This window comes from Prionailurus viverrinus, unplaced genomic scaffold (assembly GCF_022837055.1).
Source record: "Prionailurus viverrinus isolate Anna unplaced genomic scaffold, UM_Priviv_1.0 scaffold_35, whole genome shotgun sequence".
NCBI lineage: Eukaryota > Metazoa > Chordata > Mammalia > Carnivora > Felidae > Prionailurus > Prionailurus viverrinus.
The window spans coordinates 5,093,747-5,115,138 of record NW_025927605.1 but is presented as its reverse complement, the minus strand read 5'-3'; the positions used below and the strand labels follow the sequence as shown (position 1 = coordinate 5,115,138).

Genomic DNA, 21,392 nt, shown 5'->3' with positions numbered 1-21,392 from the left:
TCAAATTCCATTTCTTACCTACTCTTTATCCTCTTTTCCTTTGAGTTATTACATAGTGAGTTTCTTGGCGCTGGATTTGGCTCTCATTTTTTTTTTTTTTTTAATGTACTTTTTTTTTTACTTTTTTATTTTTTTTTTAATTTTTTTTTTAATTTTTTTTTCAACGTTTTATTTTTGAGACAGAGAGAGACAGAGCATGAACGGGGGAGGGGCAGAGAGAGAGGGAGGCACAGAATCGGAAACAGGCTCCAGGCTCTGAGCCATCAGCCCAGAGCCTGACGCGGGGCTCGAACTCACGGACCGCGAGATCGTGACCTGGCTGAAGTCGGACGCTTAACCGACTGCGCCACCCAGGCGCCCCTACTTTTTTATTTTTGAGAGAGAGAGAGAGAGAAAGAGAATGAGCGGGGGAGGGGCAGAGAGAAAGGGGGACAGAGGATCTGAAGCGGGTTCTGCACTCACTGATAGCAGCAAGCCTGATGTGGTGCTCCATCTCACAAACTGGGAGATCATGACTTGAGTTGAAGTCTTACACTCAACCAACTAAGCCACCCAGATGCCCCTGGCCCTCATTTCTTAATTCCCACTACCTAGCACTGTACTTGGACTCAGTAGGCAAATGTTTTATTGGGCCTACAAAACCATGCGAGACCCAATTCTCCCTTGCCAATCCCCAGCCTTGCTGGCCTTTTTTCTCATGCAGAAAATTCCCCCACTCTTTCCTCTTCCAAGATCCTTGAACAGGTCTTTTTAACTGCTGGGAGTGGCCTTCCTTTGCCTGACCCCTTCACCTCACTAGGGCCCTCTTACTTGGATGTCAATTTAATTGTCTTCCTCTAGGCTAGAGAAGCCTTTTCTTTTTTCTTTTTTTTTTTTTCAACGTTTTTTATTTATTTTTGGGACAGAGAGAAACAGAGTATGAACGGGGGAGGGGCAGAGAGAGAGGAAGACACAGAATCGGAAACAGGCTCCAGGCTCCTAGCCATCAGCTCATAGGCTGACGCAGGGCTCGAACTCACGGACTGCGAGATCGTGACCTGGCTGAGGTCGGACGCTTAACCGACTGCGCCACCCAGGCGCCCCTAGAGAAGCCTTTTCTAACTCCTGACTTGATCAGGTCCACTGTTACATTATTTCAAACATCTCTTTAATAGTATTTTCACCATTGAAATTAATTGTTCATTAATTGTAATTAATTAATGGTTCAATGTCTGTCTTCCCTGTTATATAGTTATTGCCAGAAAGGCTGCACTGGGTCTACTTCTTTCACTACTGTCTAGTGACATTGCTTGGCCAAATCCCTGACACACATCAGAGACTCAGTGCATATTGTTGGGATAAATTAATAGGGTTGCCAGATAAAATACAGAACAGTCAGGGAGGTGCCTGGGTGTCTCAGTTAAGCATCCGACTTTGGCTCATGTCATGATCTTATGGTTAGCAAGTTTGAACCCCACGTGGAGCTCTGTGTTGACAGCTCAGAGCCTGGAGCCTGCTTTGGATTCTGTGTCTCCCTCACACTCTGCCCCTCCCCCACTTGCACTCTGTCTTTCTCAAAAATAAATAAACATTAAAATATATATATACAGAGGGGCGCCTGGGTGGCTCAGTCAGTTGAGCGCCCAACTTCGGCTCAGGTCATGATCTTGCAGTCTGTGAGTTCGAGCCCCAAGTCAGGCTCTGTGCTGACAGCTCAGAGCCTGGAGCCTGCTTTGATTCTGTGTCTCCCTCTCTCTCTGCCCCTCCCCCGCTCATGCTCTGTCTCTCTCTGTCAAAAATAAATAAACATTAATTTTTTTTTAAATATTAATTTTTTAAATACAGAGCACTCAGTTAAATTTGAATTTCAGATAATCACTGGATATTCTTTAGCACAAAAGTATGTTCCAAATATTCTATAATGTAAATCTAGCAACTTAAAATTGATGAGGTACAGAGAGTATTTTGTCCAAGTGAGAATATTCAAAGATAATGCAAACTTAAAATGCTATTTCCAGGGAGACTGGGTGACATAGTTGGTTAAGCATCTGACTTGATATCAGCTCAGGTCATGAGCTCACAGTTCCTTGGTTTAAGTCCCCTGTAGGGCTGCAAGCTGACAGTGTGGAACCTCCTTGGGATTCTCTCTCCCTCTCTCTGCTCCTCCCCTGTGTGTGGTTTGCTTGCTCTCTCTTTCTCAAAATAAATAAATAAACTTAATAATAATAAAATAAAGTGCTGCTTCCAATAAATAATAAAATGCTGTTTCCTGCTATCAAAGTGTTCTTCATTCAACAAGCATCTGTGGAGTCCTAATTCTTGTATACTAGGTAGGAGCTCATAATATAAATATGAAAACACAGCTCTTGGAATGCCTGGGTGGCTCAGTCGATCAAGCATCTGGTTTTGGATTTCTGCTCACGTCATGATCCCAGGGTTGTGGGATCAAGCCCCACATCGGCTACACACTGAGCATGGAGCCTGCTTAAGATTCTCTCTCTCCCTCCCTCTGACTCTCTTCCCGCCTCACACATTCTCCTCCTCCTCTCTCTAAAAAGTAAAATAAAATAATAAATAAATAAATAAATAAATAAATAAATAAATAAATAAAAAATAAAAAACACAGCCCCAACACTTGATGGATTCATCTGACTTAAGAGTTCTGAAACTATGATTGGTCACAATAACCAGTTACTCAAAAATGTCTGTTAATTTATCACTGTTCCCAAAACACCAATATTAGATATACAACTATATTTTCTCATGGAAACTTTACACAATGTCTATACCAAGTGTAGCTATGGAATTTTAAACCTTATAAGCTTGAAAATAAAGTAAACTATACCAAATTTTGGTCACAGAATAGAATAGGAAGTTATAATTTCTCATTTTAAAATACAGATAAAATGACATTTGTTAAAAAATTTGTACTCCAGACGTAAAGATAGGAGAGACATGTCATTAAACAAGAAAATCATTCAAAGTGTACATAGGAGCAGTCTTTGTATATGGCAAGAAGAAGACAAGGGTGAAATTTTAAATGACTAAGCTTTGAGGGAGATTTCAGAGGACTCTTTAAACCTAAAATCTAAACTAATAAATTGATCTAGGGTGGGGAGGAGAAGTTATTGACTTTAGTTAAATATTTCCTCTTGGATACAGCCTAAAGAGAAGCTTTCTGACTTGCTCTGGGTGATTTACAGGGAAAATATAGTCTTCATCTGACTGATTACCTTGAGGTTCACAAAGTTGCCCTGACTCCCTGCCCTGGGAGGTCATGCAAATAAAGCAAACTGTGCAGTCCTGGAATTTCTGAGTTCAAAGTTTTTCTGTAGAGTGAAGCAACCCTTATTTTATAAAAGCTCTATTCTCGGGGCTCCTGGGTGGCGCAGTCGGTTGAGCGTCCGACTTCAGCCAGGTCACGATCTCGCGGTCCGTGAGTTCGAGCCCCGCGTCAGGCTCTGGGGTGATGGCTCAGAGCCTGGAGCCTGTTTCCGATTCTGTGTCTCCCTCTCTCTCTGCCCCTTCCCCGTTCATGCTCTGTCTCTCTCCCAAAAATAAACGTTGAAAAAAAAAAAAATTAAAAAAAAATAAAGGGTATGCTTTAAAAAAAAAAATAAATAAATAAAAGCTCTATTCTCACCAACTGTTGGACAGATTTCTGCAGTTTACACTGATTTTGTATTTAAACACTTTAACAAAATATATTTCCTAGATTAGAATCTTTTCCAGCTTTATTGAGATATTATTAACATTAGAGTAGCATTGTACCCACCAAAAAGAGACAGCGTATTGAAATAGAAAGAATACTGGTCTAAGATTGAATAAAAAGCTGTCCCTGCTCCTGGTACTTCCTACACTTAATGTAAAACATACTACAACTCCCGGGTCTCAGTTTCAACCTTTAGTAGATGCATCCTGGCCACCTCACCAGGTTTTTTGTTCAACTGATATCTACTGACAGACTTAAAAGAGTTCTGTGGAAAACTGAACAGTGCTCTAGAAATATAAGATATTATAAAAATTCAGTAAAATCTTCATTCATTCATTCATTCATTCACTAGGAGTTTCTAGTCTTCAGTAGGCAATCAACAGATAATTAAGAAAGTTTCAGCTACTGTTTATGTGATGAATTTTATTTAAGATTTTATTTGACACATCACAATAATTTCTTCTACTGTCTACACTTTTCCATTTTACCATGAGTGCAGACGCATCCTGGGTCAGAAACTTAATCTCATTTAAAAGATATAAAAAATCTGAGTGATTTTGCCTAACTCATGCCAGTGTTTGATAAAGTGGGTCAGTCATTTCATCTAATTGGCCGTTAAGTCTCATGCTATCTGCGGTTATGTTAGATACTGGTGGGGACTTTTACATCCAGGCTTTCTCGCAGCAATGAATAAGGAGTTATCATACCTGAGTTCCAGTACTTAATTCTATGCTTTGTTTTTCTTGATGACATTAAATTTTCTTCCATGGTTAAAGTTTATCTTTTTTATTTTTAGCAAACATTTATGGATTTAAACATTTAGGTAAAAAATTTTCTTTTTAGTACCCATGTGACCAAAAGCAAAAAGAACATTTTCAGAGAGTGATTTTGAGAGTGGATTCTTTTGCCTTCATTCAGGATGTTTTCTGGCCCCTAACATACAAATCCTATTTAATCTTCCTGGCTCAACTCAAATGCCCTACATTTATAAAACTTTTTCTTTTCTTTTCTTTCTTTCTTTCTTTCTTTCTTTCTTTCTTTCTTTCTTTCTTTAATGTTTATTTATTTTTCGAGAGAGAGATTGACAGAGTGTGAGCAGGGGAAGGGCAGAGAGAGAGAGGAAGACACAGAATCTGAAGCAGGCTCCAGGCTCTGAGCTGTCAGCACAGAGTCCGACGCGGGGCTCAAACCCACGAACCATGAGATCATGACCTGACCCGAAGTCTGACGCTTAACCGACTGAGCCACACAGGCGCCCCATAAAACTTTTTAACACTCCCAGCCTCCTTTTGAATTTCTGGAGCGTTCTGTATCATTCTTATGACATTTATCACCTCATATCTTGTGGTATGAATATTTTCCCCATGTCTTGCTTGATGGCCGTATGAGAGTAGACGCTATTATCACAGAGAAGGGCCTTAAAGTCTCACAGATAAATTTGATGAAGAATGAAGAAATTTGGAAAAGTCATTTAACTTCTCAGTACCTTAGTTTCCTCACATATACAACCTTATTTCAGATGATTGTTGTGAAGATGTAATGAGTTAATGTGTACAAAGTTTTGAAAAGTAGAAAATGAAGGGCAGGGTAAGATATTTTTTTTTCCTCACGCATGAATACCATGTTTTACTTGTTCATAATTATAATCTTCCATGTGAAGAGAACAGGCTAAATGATTCCAGAAAAGCCACAGATGATCCCAAGAGGTGATGAATTTTCAGGTTCAGATTTTAAACAGAGTGGAAAGAGGAAGTGGCACACTATACAAGAGCTGTGCTTTAGTGTTAGACTTGAATTTGAATCTCATCTTTGGCACTTGCTGGACTAGCTTTGTTACCTTGAGTAAGCTATTTAACTTCGGTGACTATTAGTTTCGTTATCTGTAGAATGGGGATGAGGGTATCGTGATTTGCGAGGTAGTAGGAGACACAGGGACAATGCGCCTAGTATACGTACATAAGCGGAGAGCATTGTTAATGCTTAGGAACTTGGGTTGAAATGTCCCCACAACCGCCCTTTGTCCTGTTGATAATATTTTCATCCTGGTAGTTAAAAGAGTTGTTATAAACTGTGCAAAACGAGTCTTGCGCCGGGGCCTGGGAGTTATTTCTCCGAGAGTTACCAATAAAGCTTTGAATTAAAAAAAAAAAGAAAAAAAAAATCCCCCAACGCCGTTTCAATAAAGCTTTGCTCAAATGGAGGGCGGGGAGTTTATCGCGAGACTCTGCCGGAACGCGTTTCCTGTTCGGGACGCTCTCTCGCGTTATGTGAGCAAGAAGCGCTGAGAGGTGAAAGGGAAGCACGAAATACCGCGAGAACCCACAGGATTCTCGCGGTATTTCCTCGGTTTGCCCCCTCCCCCCCTTCCCCAAGTGCCGTTTCGGTTTAACCTAGTGTGTGACTGAGTCTGTGTGAGGGAGCGAATGAGTGTGTGAGGTATTGAGGTGAGGCGGAGGCAAGAAAAGGGTCTCCCTCAGGAGCGAGGGACAAAGGGGGCGTGAGGCACCTAGGCCGCGGGACCCCAGCGACAGGAAGCCGCCCCGAGACGGGCTACCGGGTAGGGGAAGGGCCCGCGCAGTCTTCACAGGGCCCCAGAGCCGGAGTCGGCCCCACAGCCCCCGGGCCGTCGGCTTCCTACTTCCTCGACCTCCCCGGCGTCCGGGCCTGAGGACTGGCTCGGCGAGGGGAGGACGGGAAACAGACTTGGGCAGCTACCCGTTGTCTCGCAACTCCACCGCTGAGGAACTCTCATTTCTTTCCTGGCTCCTTCACCCCCCACCTCATGTAGGAGGGTGCTGAGGAGTCGGGAGGGAGGAGGAGCCTGGGCTACAGTCCCTTCCCTCCCCACCCCCTTCTAGGGGCGCTTTGGTAGGCGTGGGGTTGGGGGGTGGGTGGGGGTTACTTTTCGGAGTGCTGGGGAACTTTTTCCCCGTTTTGAGGGTAGGGGAAAGGGAATGCCCAATCCAGAGAGACATGGGGGCAAGAAGGACGGGAGTGGAGGAGCTTCTGGAACTTTGCAGCCGTCATCGGGAGGTGGCAGCTCCAACAGCAGAGAGCGTCACCGCTTGGTGTCGAAGCACAAGCGGCATAAATCCAAGCACTCCAAAGACATGGGGTTGGTGACCCCCGAAGCAGCACCTTTAGGTACAATTATCAAACCTTTGGTGGAGTATGATGACATCAGTTCTGATTCAGATACCTTCTCTGACGATATGGCCTTCAAACTAGACAGGAGGGAGAATGATGAGCGTCGTGGAACTGATCGGAGTGACCGCCTGCACAAACATCGTCACCACCAGCACAGACGTTCCCGGGACTTACTAAAAACTAAACAGACAGAAAAAGAAAAAAACCAGGAAGTCTCCAGCAAATCGGGATCTATGAAGGACCGGATATCAGGAAGTTCAAAGCGTTCAAATGAGGAGAATGAGGACTATGGGAAGGCACAGATATCCAAAAGCAGCAGCAACAAGGAATCCAGGTCATCCAAACTACATAAGGAGAAGACCCGGAAAGAACGTGAGTTGAAGTCTGGGCACAAAGACCGGAGTAAAAGTCATCGGAAAAGGGAAACACCCAAAAGCTACAAGACGGTGGACAGCCCCAAACGGAGATCCAGGAGTCCCCATAGGAAATGGTCTGACAGCCCCAAGCAAGATGATAGCCCCTCAGGAGCTTCTTATGGCCAAGATTATGACCTTAGTCCTCCAAGATCTCACACCTCTAGCAATTATGACTCCTACAAGAAGAGTCCTGGAAGTACCTCAAGAAGGCAGTCAATTAGTCCTCCCTACAAGGAGCCCTCGGCCTACCAGTCCAGCACCCGATCACCCAGTCCTTACAGTAGACGACAAAGGTCTGTGAGTCCCTATGGCCGGAGACGTTCTTCCAGCTATGAAAGGAGTGGCTCTTACAGTGGGAGATCACCCAGTCCCTATGGTCGAAGACGGTCCAGCAGCCCTTTCATGAGCAAACGGTCTCTGAGTCGGAGTCCACTCCCCAGGTGAGCTATTTCTCCAGCAGCCTTTTCTTACTTAGGGTGGGTTATGAGGAACTGGCAATTAGTCATGTTAACATTTTGTTGAAACCCCTGGTCTTCCTCATTGACTTTGCTATTGGCTAGTGAATTCAAGTAGGTGAATCTGGTTTTCTCTCAACCCAGAATTCAAGAAGTGGAGAGCTCACATGCCTAAAACTTCTAAAGGTAGGTACTCCCTGTGGCGAGATACTCAGTTGGAAGCTCCTGTGAGAAAAATCATAAATTTGTGCTTATTGAGTGCACAGAGTTGATAACTGAGCTTATCCCAGAGCTGATGTAGCGATTTCTGTTGCTTTGTCTTAAATACTTTAAAATCACCTTGGTGTTAGTGCTTTAGACCTCACTGGACCTGATTGGAGATCTAAGAAATTATAAATTTTCATTTGTATTATCTTGAGGTATTTGCCCAAGTCATCTATCACTTGTGTGTGGGCTGTCCCCTGGGTCTCCGAAGCTGTAAGTTTATTTCCTAATTGACGATGTTTTGATAATTCCTGTCTTTTAACTGATGTTTTTAGTGGAAATTCAGCTGTTTAGTCCTTTTTCTTTTTGTTGGTATATAGCCTAGCAGAAATTGGTTCCAAGGATAATTTGATTATCAGCATCACCATTGACCTACCCTGTGACCACTGGCAATTTTCAAAATCTTTAAACAAGTGGTATTAGTGCCTTCATCATGATATGTTAGCAAGAAAGGCATGTTGGGTTTGAAATTTAATTGTTGAAATGAATTACTATTGAAAACTGTGTTCTTATTCCTAGATGATAAGATGTGTCTCCCTTTTGTGGACTCACTTTTGTCCAAAAAAGAACATGGGCTATGAAGTTATACTTGAGTGGTATCCTAATTTTGCTTTGTGAACTTTGGCAAATAATTTAGTTTCTCCCTGCCCGTATTTCTTTATGTGTAAAGTGGGAATAATAACTATCTTATTTCTAGAGTAATTGTGAGGATTAAATTAGCTAGTAAATGTGAACTGCATAGCTCAGTGCTTGGTACCTGGAGCAAGTCAGTAAATTCTATGAGTGAGGAAATATTGTTGAATGCTAGTGGAGAAATTATGCTAATTTTTAAAAATCCGTGCGTGTCTTTTATATGTCAATATGAGTAATTTTTACTGACTTAAAGTTACAATTATTCATAAACTAGTTTGAATTGATCAAGCTGCAGAATTCAGGCTGTCAGGGTCTGAAGTTCCTTAGTCCCCCTCCCCGTCATTTTATCACAATTTTTCAAACACGGAAAAGTTGAAAGAATTACAGTAAGGACCCATATATGTACTATCTAGATTCTACAATTGATATATGCTATATGTTTTATTGTAATTATCCATTTTTCCATCAATCCATTTTTTGTTTTGATTCGTCTCAAAGTTGCAGACATCAGTATACTTCACTATAAGCATTTTAGTGTGTTGTAGATAGCATTAGAGTTCACTTTTTTTTGAAGGGGTGAGAGTAAAATTTACAGTGAAATGCATAAGTCTTAAATACACCGTTTATAAAGTTGCTTAGTTCTTTAAGGAAACCTAAGAAATATTCTCAGAATACTTGTTTTCTTGAGGGCGTAGTTTCATTAAGGCTGTTTTGAGAATTTCTATTGTTGTGAGTTTTGTTAATATGGAAGTGCACTTAAGCCTAAAACACTAAAACAAGTTTCAGAAAGAGCTTGCTTTGCAATGATTCCTTTTGGATTCATATCTCAAGTTCTCTCATCCTCTACTCAGTTAATTGAAACTCGTGTAGTGATGATAAAAAATAAATCAGGAAAGAATTAGACACACAATGTGATAGCATAGGACAGAAGTATAAACATTACATAATTTTAGAGACACATGTACATTGTTGGGTTATAGAGAACATTATATGTTTGTATGTGTGCACTGCATATTTTTCCCACACTTGATGCAATTCCAGAGAGCAAATAAAATACAAAAATTTCTTAGAGTCAGAGTAGAACATACAGTTCCCTTCTGTGATATTCTCTGTGTTTTTTTTCTTGGGAGACACAGTGAAAATTAAACAAGCAAAATCATTTTAAAAGACTGGAAGTGCTTTGCCAGAAATGCAAAGTCTTTGAATTCTCTAAATTAGTAGCGATTAATACTAGCAATTTCATTTTGGATGGGTAGAACCTAACTCAATTCAGGAGGAAAATACGTTTGTTTGTGAGAACAGTTTTTATTGGTGCCTGCATTTACCTTTATTGCTTGTCTCCTCTCCCCACCCCATCCCCTGCTCTTTTTCTTTTTTAATTTTTTTTTTTTTTAGTGTTTATTTATTTTTGAGAGAGAGAGAAACAGTGTGAGTGGGGGAGGGTCAGAAAGAGAGGGAGACACAGAATCTGAAGCAGGCTCCAGGCTCTGAGCTGTCAGCACAGAGCCCGACGCTGGACTCGAACTCACAAACTGTGAGATCATGACCTGAGCTGAAGTCGCTACCAAACAGACTGAGACACCCAGGCAGTGCTCCCCGTCCCCACTTTTTTTCTTGTAGAGTGGATCTCAACCTCAAATATAGCATTTGCATCACTAAAAATGCTGTAAGTATATGGCCATCAGAATGTTCTCTTAACATTAGGCTTCTGTTCAGAAGTTGAAGGGTTTGTAGCAGAGTTCCTTAGGAAGATTTAGTAATGGTGAAAAGATTAAAGAAACAATAGTTTTTAGAGCATGGTCTCTGACATTAATTACTGTTTGGGATTTTAGAAGTTTACCCTGGCATAACAGAGATGGTAGTTTTATCCCAGCTCTAATTCAGTCAGAGAAAAGCCTCTGGTTTCAGCCAGTTATTTACAAGAAAAGTATTAATTTTCTTAAGAGTAAGTGGATACTGAGAGAACCACTTTCAGTATTCTGTATCCTCATGTTTATATATATGCTGTTATTGCTGTTTTGAGTACTTTGATTCCAATAATGACTATTAGGAGCAAACTTCCAAAAAGCAGTGTAGGTATAAGAAAATCGTGGCTGATATCATGCAAGTTGTTTCCCCTACACATATATGCTATTTATTTCGAAACATTTGACTAATGTTAGTGTTATCAGCGATCAAAGATAAAGGGAGATATTGAAGATCTGGAATGGGTACAGTTTATTTTAGACTACTGGGCAAATTATATTTTGTCCAATAACATTTTTAGTGCTTTTTTTCACCTCACATTGAGGCCTGAGCACATTAGGCTTTATTAAAAGGCAAAACGAATTAATGAGGGTTGAGTTTCAATTTAGAATAATCTGCCTCATAGATTCCCAGATTCTTAATAATGAAGAAAATAAGTTGAACATGCAACAGTACTTTGCTTTTTGAGTTCCTACAAAGTTGATTGGAAATCATTTTATATATGAAAGTACCAAAAGTCACCATAGTTCTGAGAACTTCTAGTTATTTGGTAAGACAATTTTTTCAACTTATCTATTTTGTAAATCCTAACAACTCTTGTATCTTAGGGTTCATTTAGTATAGGTACAGCTTAATTATCAACTGGGGAGCAAAATCTTTTTCTGGGATCTATCAATTAACTAGCTCTCTAGTTGAAACAATTAGCTTTTGGTGAAGCATGCTAGTTACTTCTAACATCCTGATTGGTATAACCCACCTTTAGTATAAAGTATAACTTTTTTGGGAGGGCACCTGGATGGCTCAGTGGGTTCAGCATCTGACTTCAGCTCAGGTCATGATCTCCTGGTTCATGAGTTCCAGCCCCACATCTGGCTTGCAGCTATCATCGCAGAGCCCTCTTGGGATCATCTCTCCCCCTGTCTCTGCCCCTCCCCTGCTTGCACTCTCTCAAAACAAAATAAAACAAAAAAGTATAATTGTTTTAAATCATGTTTTTGCTTTATCAGAGATTTAAACCCAAATTCTAAAAATATTCATTGTGATTATGGGTGTTTTCCAGTATGGAGAAAAAAATATTCATTCATCTTTCTTCAGTTGGATAAGTAATAGATAATTTTAATGTTATGTGATTGAAATATGTTGTCATGCAGGTTTTAGTTCCTTGTAATCTATTTTTTAAATAAACTTTATATTTTAGACAAATTTTAGATTTACAAAAAATATTGTGAATACAGTACAAAGAATTTTTTTCTTAAGTTTATTTATGTATTTTGAGAGTGTGTGTGGGAGGGGTAGAAAGAGAGGGAGAATCCCAAGCAGGCTCCACACTGTCAGTTAGTGCAGAGCCCAGTGTGGGGCTCAAACCCATAAACCATGAGATCATGACCTGAAATAAAATCAAGAGTCGGCTGCCTGATTGACTGAGCCACCCAGGGGCCCCAGTACAAAGAATTCTTATATGTCCTTGCACCCAGTTTCCCTTATTATTAACATTATACATTAGTATTTTACATTTGTTACAGTTAATGAACCCATTAATAAACCAATATTGGTATATTATTATTTGATGGTACCTAATTTATTTTTAAGGTAAATTACTCAAGTGGGTTCTTTACAGTGCTCCATAGTTTGTTTGTTTGTTTGTTTGTTTGTTTTTTAGTGAGCAGTATTAGAGTATAAGATTAGAAAGTAAAAATAGTATGAAAGCTCTCTTTACAAAGAAGGGGGCATTTGAAAGTGAATGTCCCTACATTGCTCCATAGTTTAACGGATGTATTTCCTCCATATTGTTGTAGGCTGTCCATCTTAAATTGCCTTTTTCTTTTTCCAGTAGGAAATCCATGAAGTCTAGAAGTAGAAGTCCCGCATATTCAAGACACTCATCTTCTCATAGTAAAAAGAAGAGATCGGGGTCACGCAGTCGACATTCCAGCATCTCACCTGTCAGGCTTCCATTGAACTCCAGCTTGGGAGCTGAACTCAGTAGGAAAAAGAAGGAAAGAGCAGCAGCTGCTGCTGCAGCAAAAATGGATGGAAAGGAGTCCAAGGGTTCACCTGTGTTTTTGCCTAGAAAAGAGAACAGTTTAGTAGAGGCTAAGGATTCAGGCTTGGAGTCTAAAAAGTTACCCAGAGGTGTAAAATTGGAAAAATCTGCCCCAGATACTGAACTGGTGAATGTACCACATCTCAATACAGAAGTCAAAAATTCTTTAGATACAGGGAAAGTAAAGTTGGATGAGAACTCTGAGAAGCATCCTATTCTTAAAGATTTGAAAGCACAGGGATCAAGAGACTCTAAACCCGTAGCATTGAAAGAGGAGATTGTTACTCCAAAAGAGACAGAGGTATCAGAAAAGGAGACCCATCCGCCTCTCCCCACAGTTACTTCTCCACCTCCTTTACCAACTACTACCCCTCCACCTCAAACACCCCCTTTGCCACCTTTGCCTCCACTACCAGCTATTCCACAGCAACCACCTCTGCCTCCTCCCCAACCAGCATTTAGTCAGGTTCTTGCTTCTAGTACTTCAACTCTGCCCCCTTCTACTCACCCAAGGACATCTACTCTGTCCTCTCAGGCAAATTCTCAGCCCCCTGTACAGGTTTCTGTGAAGACTCAAGTATCTGTAACAGCTGCTATTCCACACTTAAAAACTTCAACGTTGCCTCCTCTGCCCCTCCCACCCTTATTACCTGGAGACGATGACATGGATAGGTAAGTCCCATAGTTAACTGGGAAAATTTTACCTTCTCAATCTAAGTGTAATGCATTCTGTCTTCTCAAACTGTCAAAAGTGCTCTATTACATGGCTGTTTAGAATGCTTTTTATGTGTAGGAAATGCCTTTGATGTTGGTTTTCAGTGGAAAAGTTCGTATTTATAACATTATTAGTTAGGAGGAGAAAATTACAATTTGAGGCCCTAGTAACCCTTTTTATTTATAAGTTTATTTGATAAGAGTTATTTTTGGTTCAGATTTTTGAAAATCAGCGTTTTTCTCCCTAATTTTTTTTAATGTTTATTTATTTTTGAGAGACAGAGAGACAGAGTGGGAGGAGGGGAGGGGCAGAGAGAGAGGGAGACACAGAATCCAAAGCAGGCTCCAGGCCCTGAGCTGTCAGCACAGAGCCTGACTCAGGGCTCGAACTCACGAACCATGAGATAATGACTTGAGCTGAAATTGGCCACTTAACTGACTGAGCCACCCAGGCACCCCTCCATAAATTTTTATGTTGAAAAAATTTTTCTTTTTCTTTTAGATTAAAAAAAATATTTTTTAAGTAATCTGTAAACCCAGTGTGGGGCGTGAGCTCACAACCCTTAGATCAAGAGTTGCATGCTCCACCAACTGAGCCAGCCAGGTGACCCTATGTTGAAAATTCTAATAGTTACAGAAAAATTGAAAGAATAACACAATGAACTCTTGTATACTCTTCACCAGGATTCACCAGTTATTAACTTTCTGCCACATTTGCTTTAGATATCATGACACTTTACTTCTGAATACTTTAGTATATCTCTCCTGACACTAGAAACATTTTCCTAAAGAATCACAATACCTTTATCACCCTAAAAAAAACTTCTCACTGATTTACTAATATAATACCAATAATATATTAAATATCCTTAATGATCCCCCAAAATGTCTTTTATAGCTGGAGCTTTTCCTCCTAATCCAGAAGAAAAATAAACTAGGTTTATCTTGAAAAGCACTGCTTTAAAAAAAAAAAAAAAATATATATATATATATATGTGTGTGTGTATATATATATATATATATGTATATATATATATATACAGACACACACACACACACATATATACATGCATACATACATATATATACGTATATGTATGTGTATGTATATAGGGGCACCTGGGTGGTTCCGTCAGGTATCCGACTTTGACTCAGGTCATGATCTCATGGATCATGAGTTTGAGCCCTGTGCTGGGCTCTGTGCTGGCAGCTTGGAGTCTGGACCCTGCTTTGGATTCTGTGTCTCCCTCTCTCTCTGCCCCTCCCTTGCTCATGCTCTGTCTCTCTCTTTTTCTCTCAAAAAAATAAATAAAACATTTAAAAAATTAAAAAAAATTATCTTAGAAGCAAAAAACAATACATAGAATTTTTAACTAGTTAGAATATAAATTCACAATGGGATGATGGGAAGAGCTCCAATTTTTTTTAGCTTGTTTTTAAGTTTATTGTATTTATTTTTTTGAAGGGGTAAAGAGCAGAGAGAGAGAGGGAGGGAATCCCAAACAGACTCCACACTGTCAGTGCAGAGCCCCATGTGGGGCTCGATCCGATGAACTGTGATAGCATGACATGAACAGAAATGAAGAGTCAGATGCTCAACCAACTGGCCACTCGGCACCCTGGAAGAGCTCTAATTTTAATGAATTCTCTGAATATTGAGAAGTGAAATGATTATGAAACATGAATCTGATTTTATGGAAAGCATTAGGAAATATATTTATTCTTTATCTTGGCAAGACTAGCTAGGCAAGTACCACCAAACACATATGATTAGCAGTGACATATGCCATGGCAGTCTGTTACTGGTTTTTTCAAAGGAGATCCTACCCTCTTGTTCTCTAGGATATGAGTTTCATTTATTGCAACAAACTTCATTGTAAGCATAAAAGTAAGTGCTACTGATCTTGCATCCCAGACTAATTCCCAAGCCTTCATTATTTTCCAAGTGACATTAATAATTTAAATGATGATATAGTTCAGCCCTTTACATCTATATTTTTTCAGACTATGCTCTGTGCCTTATAAGATGGTACAAATGCAATTAAAAAATTTAAAAGAATAGTTGTATTACTATTCATAGTGGTAAATCTGATTTTAAAGAGAAATTCTACATGGTCTTTCTAATATTAATAATTATGAATTCTCTGTATCCTGAGAACAAAGGAGAAGACTGAAACCTGAAATGTTGTAAAGGAAATCTGTTTAGGTACATAATATACTTCTTGTAGATACAAACTATGTGTTTTTATGGTTTTTGTTGGAAAAGGTGATAGTTGAGCATTCTCCGATGGGACTTTAGGCCATGATCTACCTACAAGAACCGTGTTTAGATATTAGTTTACATTGTGGCTAGAACAGAATTGGTGTGGCTGAGAATCTTCATTTTGAAATGTTTATTTGGCTAACCAAGTGATTATTGAACTCACCTGCCATGTATCAGTGTAGAGTGCAGATTACCGTAGGTGGAGTAATTTTTATAGGAGACACATAAGGATTTCTGTCTTTCAGATTGGGGATGAAAGGTAAAGTAAGACCATCCAGAGCTTATTTGAGTATGTGTAGCTACCTTTAAGAATGTGTTTCTGGGGTGCTTGGGTGGCTCAGTCATTTAAGCGTCTGACTTTGGCTCAGGTCATGATCTCACGGTTGGTGGGTTCAGGCCCCTGTGGGGCTCCGCGCTAACAGTGTGGAGACTGCTTGGGATTCTCTGTCTCTCTCTGTCTCTCTCTCTCTCTCTCCCTCCCTCCCTCCCTCCCCCACTCTCTGCCCTTCCCTGACTTGCGCTTTCTCTCTCAAAATAAATAAAATAAATTAAAAAAGAAAAAAGAATGTGTTTGAGAGAGAATGAAATGAGCAAAACTATTTTTTGTTACTAATTCTGATTCTGAAAGTATAACTATTTTCTCTCATAGTCCAATGTAATTAACTTTTTAATAGTATGATATCTATGTAAAAACCCATATACAATAAAAACAAAACATCTATTTTTATGGATATATGTATTCATATGAATATATCCATATATACCCATATAAATTCATACCAAAAAAATCCAGAAAGAAACATACTAAGCTGATAAGAATGGTTACCTCTGTGGATGGGACTTAGGATGAAGGTCAAAGGTAAAGGAGCATTTGTACCTTATCTACAAATTTTTAATATTTTAAAAATTGGGAATACTTCATAAATTTGCTTATCATACTTGTGCAGGAGCCATGCTCATCTTCTCTGTATTATTCCAGCTTTAGTATATGTACTGCCAAAGTGAGCACCAATGTAATTATTTTTAAATGTATGATTATTATTAGTTTTCCACATAAATGTAAATCAATTATTGAAGGTAGAAAAACAGAAATGAAGATATCTTCCACTATTGATTTTATTTTTTTACTATGTATTTTTATTTTTAACTTATTTTAATTAATTATTTTATTTATTTATTTTTAATGTTTATTTATTTTTGAGACAGAGAGAGAGCATGAATGGGGGAGGGTCAGAGAGAGAGAGGGAGACAGAATCCGAAACAGGTTCCAGGCTCTGAGCTGTCAGCACAGAGCCTGACACAGGGCTCGAACTCACGGACCGCGAGATCATGACCTGAGCCCAACTGACTGAGCCACCCAGGTGCCTCTAATTTATTTTTTTAATTTACATTCAAGTTAGCATATAGTGCAACAATGATTTCAGGACTAGATTCCTTAATGCCCCTTAAGCCATTTAGCTCTTCCCCCCTCCCACAGCCCCTCCAGTAACCGTCTGTTTGTTCTCCATATTTAAGAGTCTCTTATGTTTTGTCCCCTTCCCTGTTTTTATATTATTTTTGCTTCCCTTCCCTTGTGTTCATCTGTTTTGTGTTTTAAAATCTTCATATGAGTGAAGTCATAGGATATTTGTCTTTCTTTGACTAATTTCACTTAGCATAATACCCTCTAGTTCCATCCACGTAGTTGCACATGGCAAGATTTCATTCTTTATGATTGACAAGTAATACTCCGTTGTGTGTGTGTGCATATGTACGTATATATATATATATGTATACACGTATATATATATACGTATACACACACACACACACACACTACATCTTTATCCATTCATCCATCGATGGACATTTGGGCTCTTTCCATACTTTGGCTCTTGTTGATAGTACTCCTATAAACATTGGGGTGCATGTGTCCTTTCGAAACAGCATACCTGTATCCCTTGGATAAATACCTAGTAGTGCAATTGCTGGGTTGTAGGGTAGTTCTATTTTTAATTTTTTGAGGAACCTCCATACTGTTTTCCAGAGTGGCTACACCAGTTTGCATTCCCATGTATTAATTTTAGAGTCAAGGTGGTTTTTGTCTTTAAATTGGTTTTTTGTTTTTGGTACTTCTTTATCTAGCATAACAGCTGCACCAACCTTCATATGAAAAATAATTTTTATGTAAGAAAACTTTTCAGGAAGAAATCTGAAAGTTGCATACAGAATTTATGAATTCATTTATTTTCTTCTTGATCTTCTCACGTGAGATTGCAGCAGCTTAATTGTTGAGAATGTGATTTATACATCTTTCCATTACCTACAGTGCTTTAAACATAGGATACAAATTGTATTCAGTAAATACTGCTTATTATTCATTCAAAATAAGTACAACTACTGAAGGAGCCAGCGTCGGGGCTTATGTGAAATGACACTGGGCATGTAGTTAATTCATTTGGCAAATGGATGATGTAAAGCTTATGTCAGAGGATTTGTCTTCTTTTAAAGTTCCTTTGGGAATAGAATGAAACTTTTCTTTCAAACATATATTGGGCCAGGAGTATATTAACCTAGGTATCAAATGCAGGAGTGAATTTAACTAATGGTATTGAAAAAGCCTTTCTAAATGGTCTGTAATTCTTTGTTTCAAGAAGTGAAGGCTACTAAACACCCATTCTTGATGATATAGTACATTCTTCATGAACATAGCTATTCATAGTGATCATCCTGCTCTTAAGGAGATCATTGATCATTTGTGTACTCTTTTTTTTTTTTTTTTTTTTTTTAATTAACTGGGGCACGTGGCTGGCTCAGTCAGTAGAGCATGTGATTCTCAATCTCATGGTTGTGAGTTCAAGCCTCACATTGGACATAGAGCTTACTAAAAAAAAAAAAATAATAATAAAATCAAATCTTCATTTTTGATAAAATTTTTTGCTGGCTCTGGTTCATTTGGAGTTTATCAGACTTTAGTAGAGTCTACATTATTCTTAAAGGTTTTACCTTTAAACTGTTAAGCTCTTACAGAAAAGAAGGGATCTTTGTGAGCATTCAAATTTGATTCAGAATTTTGCTATTGGAATGCTTGGTTCTCATTTTTAATGTATTCAATTCAAATTTTTTGGTAGAAGTTTATGAAAGTAAATCACTTTCTAAACAACCCACTTTAAGGGGCAAGGGATAAATGATCATATTTATTTAAAGTCGTTTATGCTATTAAGTTGTAGAAAATATCAAGAAATTATTCTTTTTAAATCATTGATATGCAAATTCATACTCTTTATTAACAATAAAGACTTCTTATTGGTGGTATTGATATTGTACTACAGATTAAATCCCATCATCATAAATTCTAAGAGACTATACAGACTTTAAAATTTGGACCTTGGCAACTTTTTTTTTAATGTTTATTTTTGAGAGAGAGTGTGGAGGAGGGGCATATAAAAGGGAAAGAGAATCTGAAGCAGGCTCTGCACAGATGTGGGTTTTGAACTCATGAACTGTGAAATCATAACCTGAGCCGCCCAGGTGCCCCTGGAACTTGGCAACTTTTTAAAAATGTTTTTATTTATTTTGAGAGAGGGAGAGAGAGAATCTGCACCTTTATTTATCCCAGAGCCCGATCAGCACTCGATCTCACAAACTGTGAGATCCTGACCTGTGAAGTCCAAAATCAAGAGTCTGACGCTTAAGAGCCACCCAGGCTCCATGGCAATGTTTTTTGAAAGAAAATATTATATGTGAGCATTTATGCAACTACTCACCATATGTGAACCCGACTACAGGCATAATTGGGGAACCAGGAAATACTGATATTGATTGATAAGATAGGCCAGCTTCCTGGTACTGAATCTTCACAGTAAGGACTCAAATGTTAAATATCTGCTCTCCAGTGTTAGACCCTCTGTACAGTATGTCCTCTGCACTGTACACAGCTACGTTTTACTGAGTACCCTATGCTGAATGCTAAAGGCCATAATGTTAAGCACTGCAGTTTGTTTTTAATGTTTATTTATTTTGAGAGAGTCGGGGGGAGGGGCAGAAAGAGAGGGAGACAGAGGATCTGAAGCAGGCTCTGCACTGAAAGCAGAGAGCCTGATGTGGGGCTCGAACTCACGAACCGGGAGATCATGACCTAAGCTGAAGTCAGACTTTAACCGACTGAGCCACCCAGGTTCCCCTTAAATACTACAATTTTATGGGTCATCATTATTCCCAGATTTTTGGTATATTGAAATTTTTTTGAAATAGGATTTGACCTGCATTCAACTCGTGTGCCCTGAACTCGTAGTACATATTGAACACTCATACTTGATGAAATAAACATACTAAACATGTAATTTTTCAGAAGCAATGCACATTTTCACTGTAGTAAACTGAATGTGAACCTATAAAGTAAACCTTGGAGAAAACAAGACCTAAATATAAAGACTGAAGGGCATCTGGGTAGCTCAGTTGGTTAAGTGTCCAACTCTTGCTTTCGGCTCAGGTCATGATCTCACAGTTCGTGGGTTCGAGCCCCACATCGCGATGGCTCCACACCGTCAGCGCAGAATTCCTGCTTGGGATTCTCTCTCTTTCCCTATCTGCTCCTCCCCTACTCACATTCCTCTCTCTCCCAAAATAAAGAAATAAAACTTAAAAAAAAAAATAATTAAAGAAAAAAATAGACTGAACTTACATGAAGTGGTGAGAAAATTGAGGTCCTTCAGTTCTAGTGGAGCAAAACCAAGAAGTAATCTATTTCTGGATCATGAAGAATTAAAATTTATAAAGAGTATTCTGACATTAGTAGTTGGAAAATTAGGAATTTTCATTCTCTGAATACCTTAAAAATTGGGGAAAAATTTAAATATCTATATTGTATCCTTCCTGAAGAGTTTTCCCAGGGTAGTAAAATCTTAGTGCAAATTATAATAATGTGTTTGTCTCTATCAGTAATTTAACAGAAAGTTTCAGATGATGGTTTTGCATGGGTAGTCCATTGACTACCCTAGTTCTAGTTGATACACACGAACTAATCTTGACTCTATTCTGCCTGATTTACAAGAGATTGAACTGATGAAAACTGGTAGGAAGTTGTACTTTTGAGATTGTGTTTCACGTGCAATACAAGGGATAAATCTGTTCTTTATAGTTCTATGGAAGTATTCATGAAATAATACATTTTTTAATGATTTTTTTAAACGTTTATTTTTGAGAGGGAGAGAGAGAGACAAGAGTGCGAGCAGGGGAGGGACAGAAAGAGAGGGTGACACAGAATCCAAAGCAGGCTCCAGGCTCTGAGCTGTCAGCCCAGAGACCAATGCGGGGCTCGAACTCATGAACCGCCGCGAGGTGGTGACCTGAGCTGAAGTTGGATGCTTAACTGCCTGAGCCACCCAGGTACCCCAATACATTTTTTTATAACTACTTGTCAGAAAAGTAGAGGAGGCTCCTACTGTGGTTAGGATTCTCAGCTTGTTTTCAACCTTCTGATACTGTGATGGAAGGGAAAAGGCTTACTATCTAGCATGGTTTTATTTGTAGGCATGAATTAATATGTTGTATTTTTCCTAAGGACATGAATAACACAAAATATTTTCTTTACTCATAAATAAATTGAGATAGTTAAAAAATTGGATCTGAACACTGACTTTTCTAATCTATTCCAGAAAAGACATTCTTTTCTCCCCCCTCTCCCCACTGACTATTTTGTTGATTATCATGAAAAGTCTGCTACTAACTGCTTTCATGATTCTGAAGTAGTTTCTTGGACTCTTTCTCCTTAGATTTTTAGTTTGAGAATTATTTATCCGTTTTGGCTAGCCAGGTAGGG

At 39.0% G+C, this 21,392-nt stretch overlaps 1 protein-coding gene and 1 non-coding gene across 13 annotated transcripts in view; one reads left to right on the top strand and one right to left on the bottom strand.

The window, feature by feature from the left end:
- The first annotated feature begins 6,070 nt into the window (after positions 1-6,070).
- CDK12 (cyclin dependent kinase 12) overlaps positions 6,071-21,392 on the top strand; it is a 74,625-nt gene continuing 59,303 nt past the window's right edge. For all 12 annotated transcript variants that reach the window (XR_007149411.1, XR_007149412.1, XR_007149409.1 and 9 more), the window contains exons 1-2: positions 6,071-7,694; positions 12,403-13,287. Coding sequence is in view for 5 of the 12 variants with exons in the window: in XM_047845544.1 (XP_047701500.1) it covers positions 6,646-7,694; positions 12,403-13,287 (1,934 nt within the window). In the remaining 7 variants the exon portion in view is untranslated. The remainder of the gene's footprint in view (positions 7,695-12,402; positions 13,288-21,392) is intronic.
- On the bottom strand, positions 16,495-16,601 carry LOC125158732 (U6 spliceosomal RNA). The gene has a single exon (XR_007149466.1). It is a non-coding gene; the product is annotated as a U6 spliceosomal RNA (small nuclear RNA).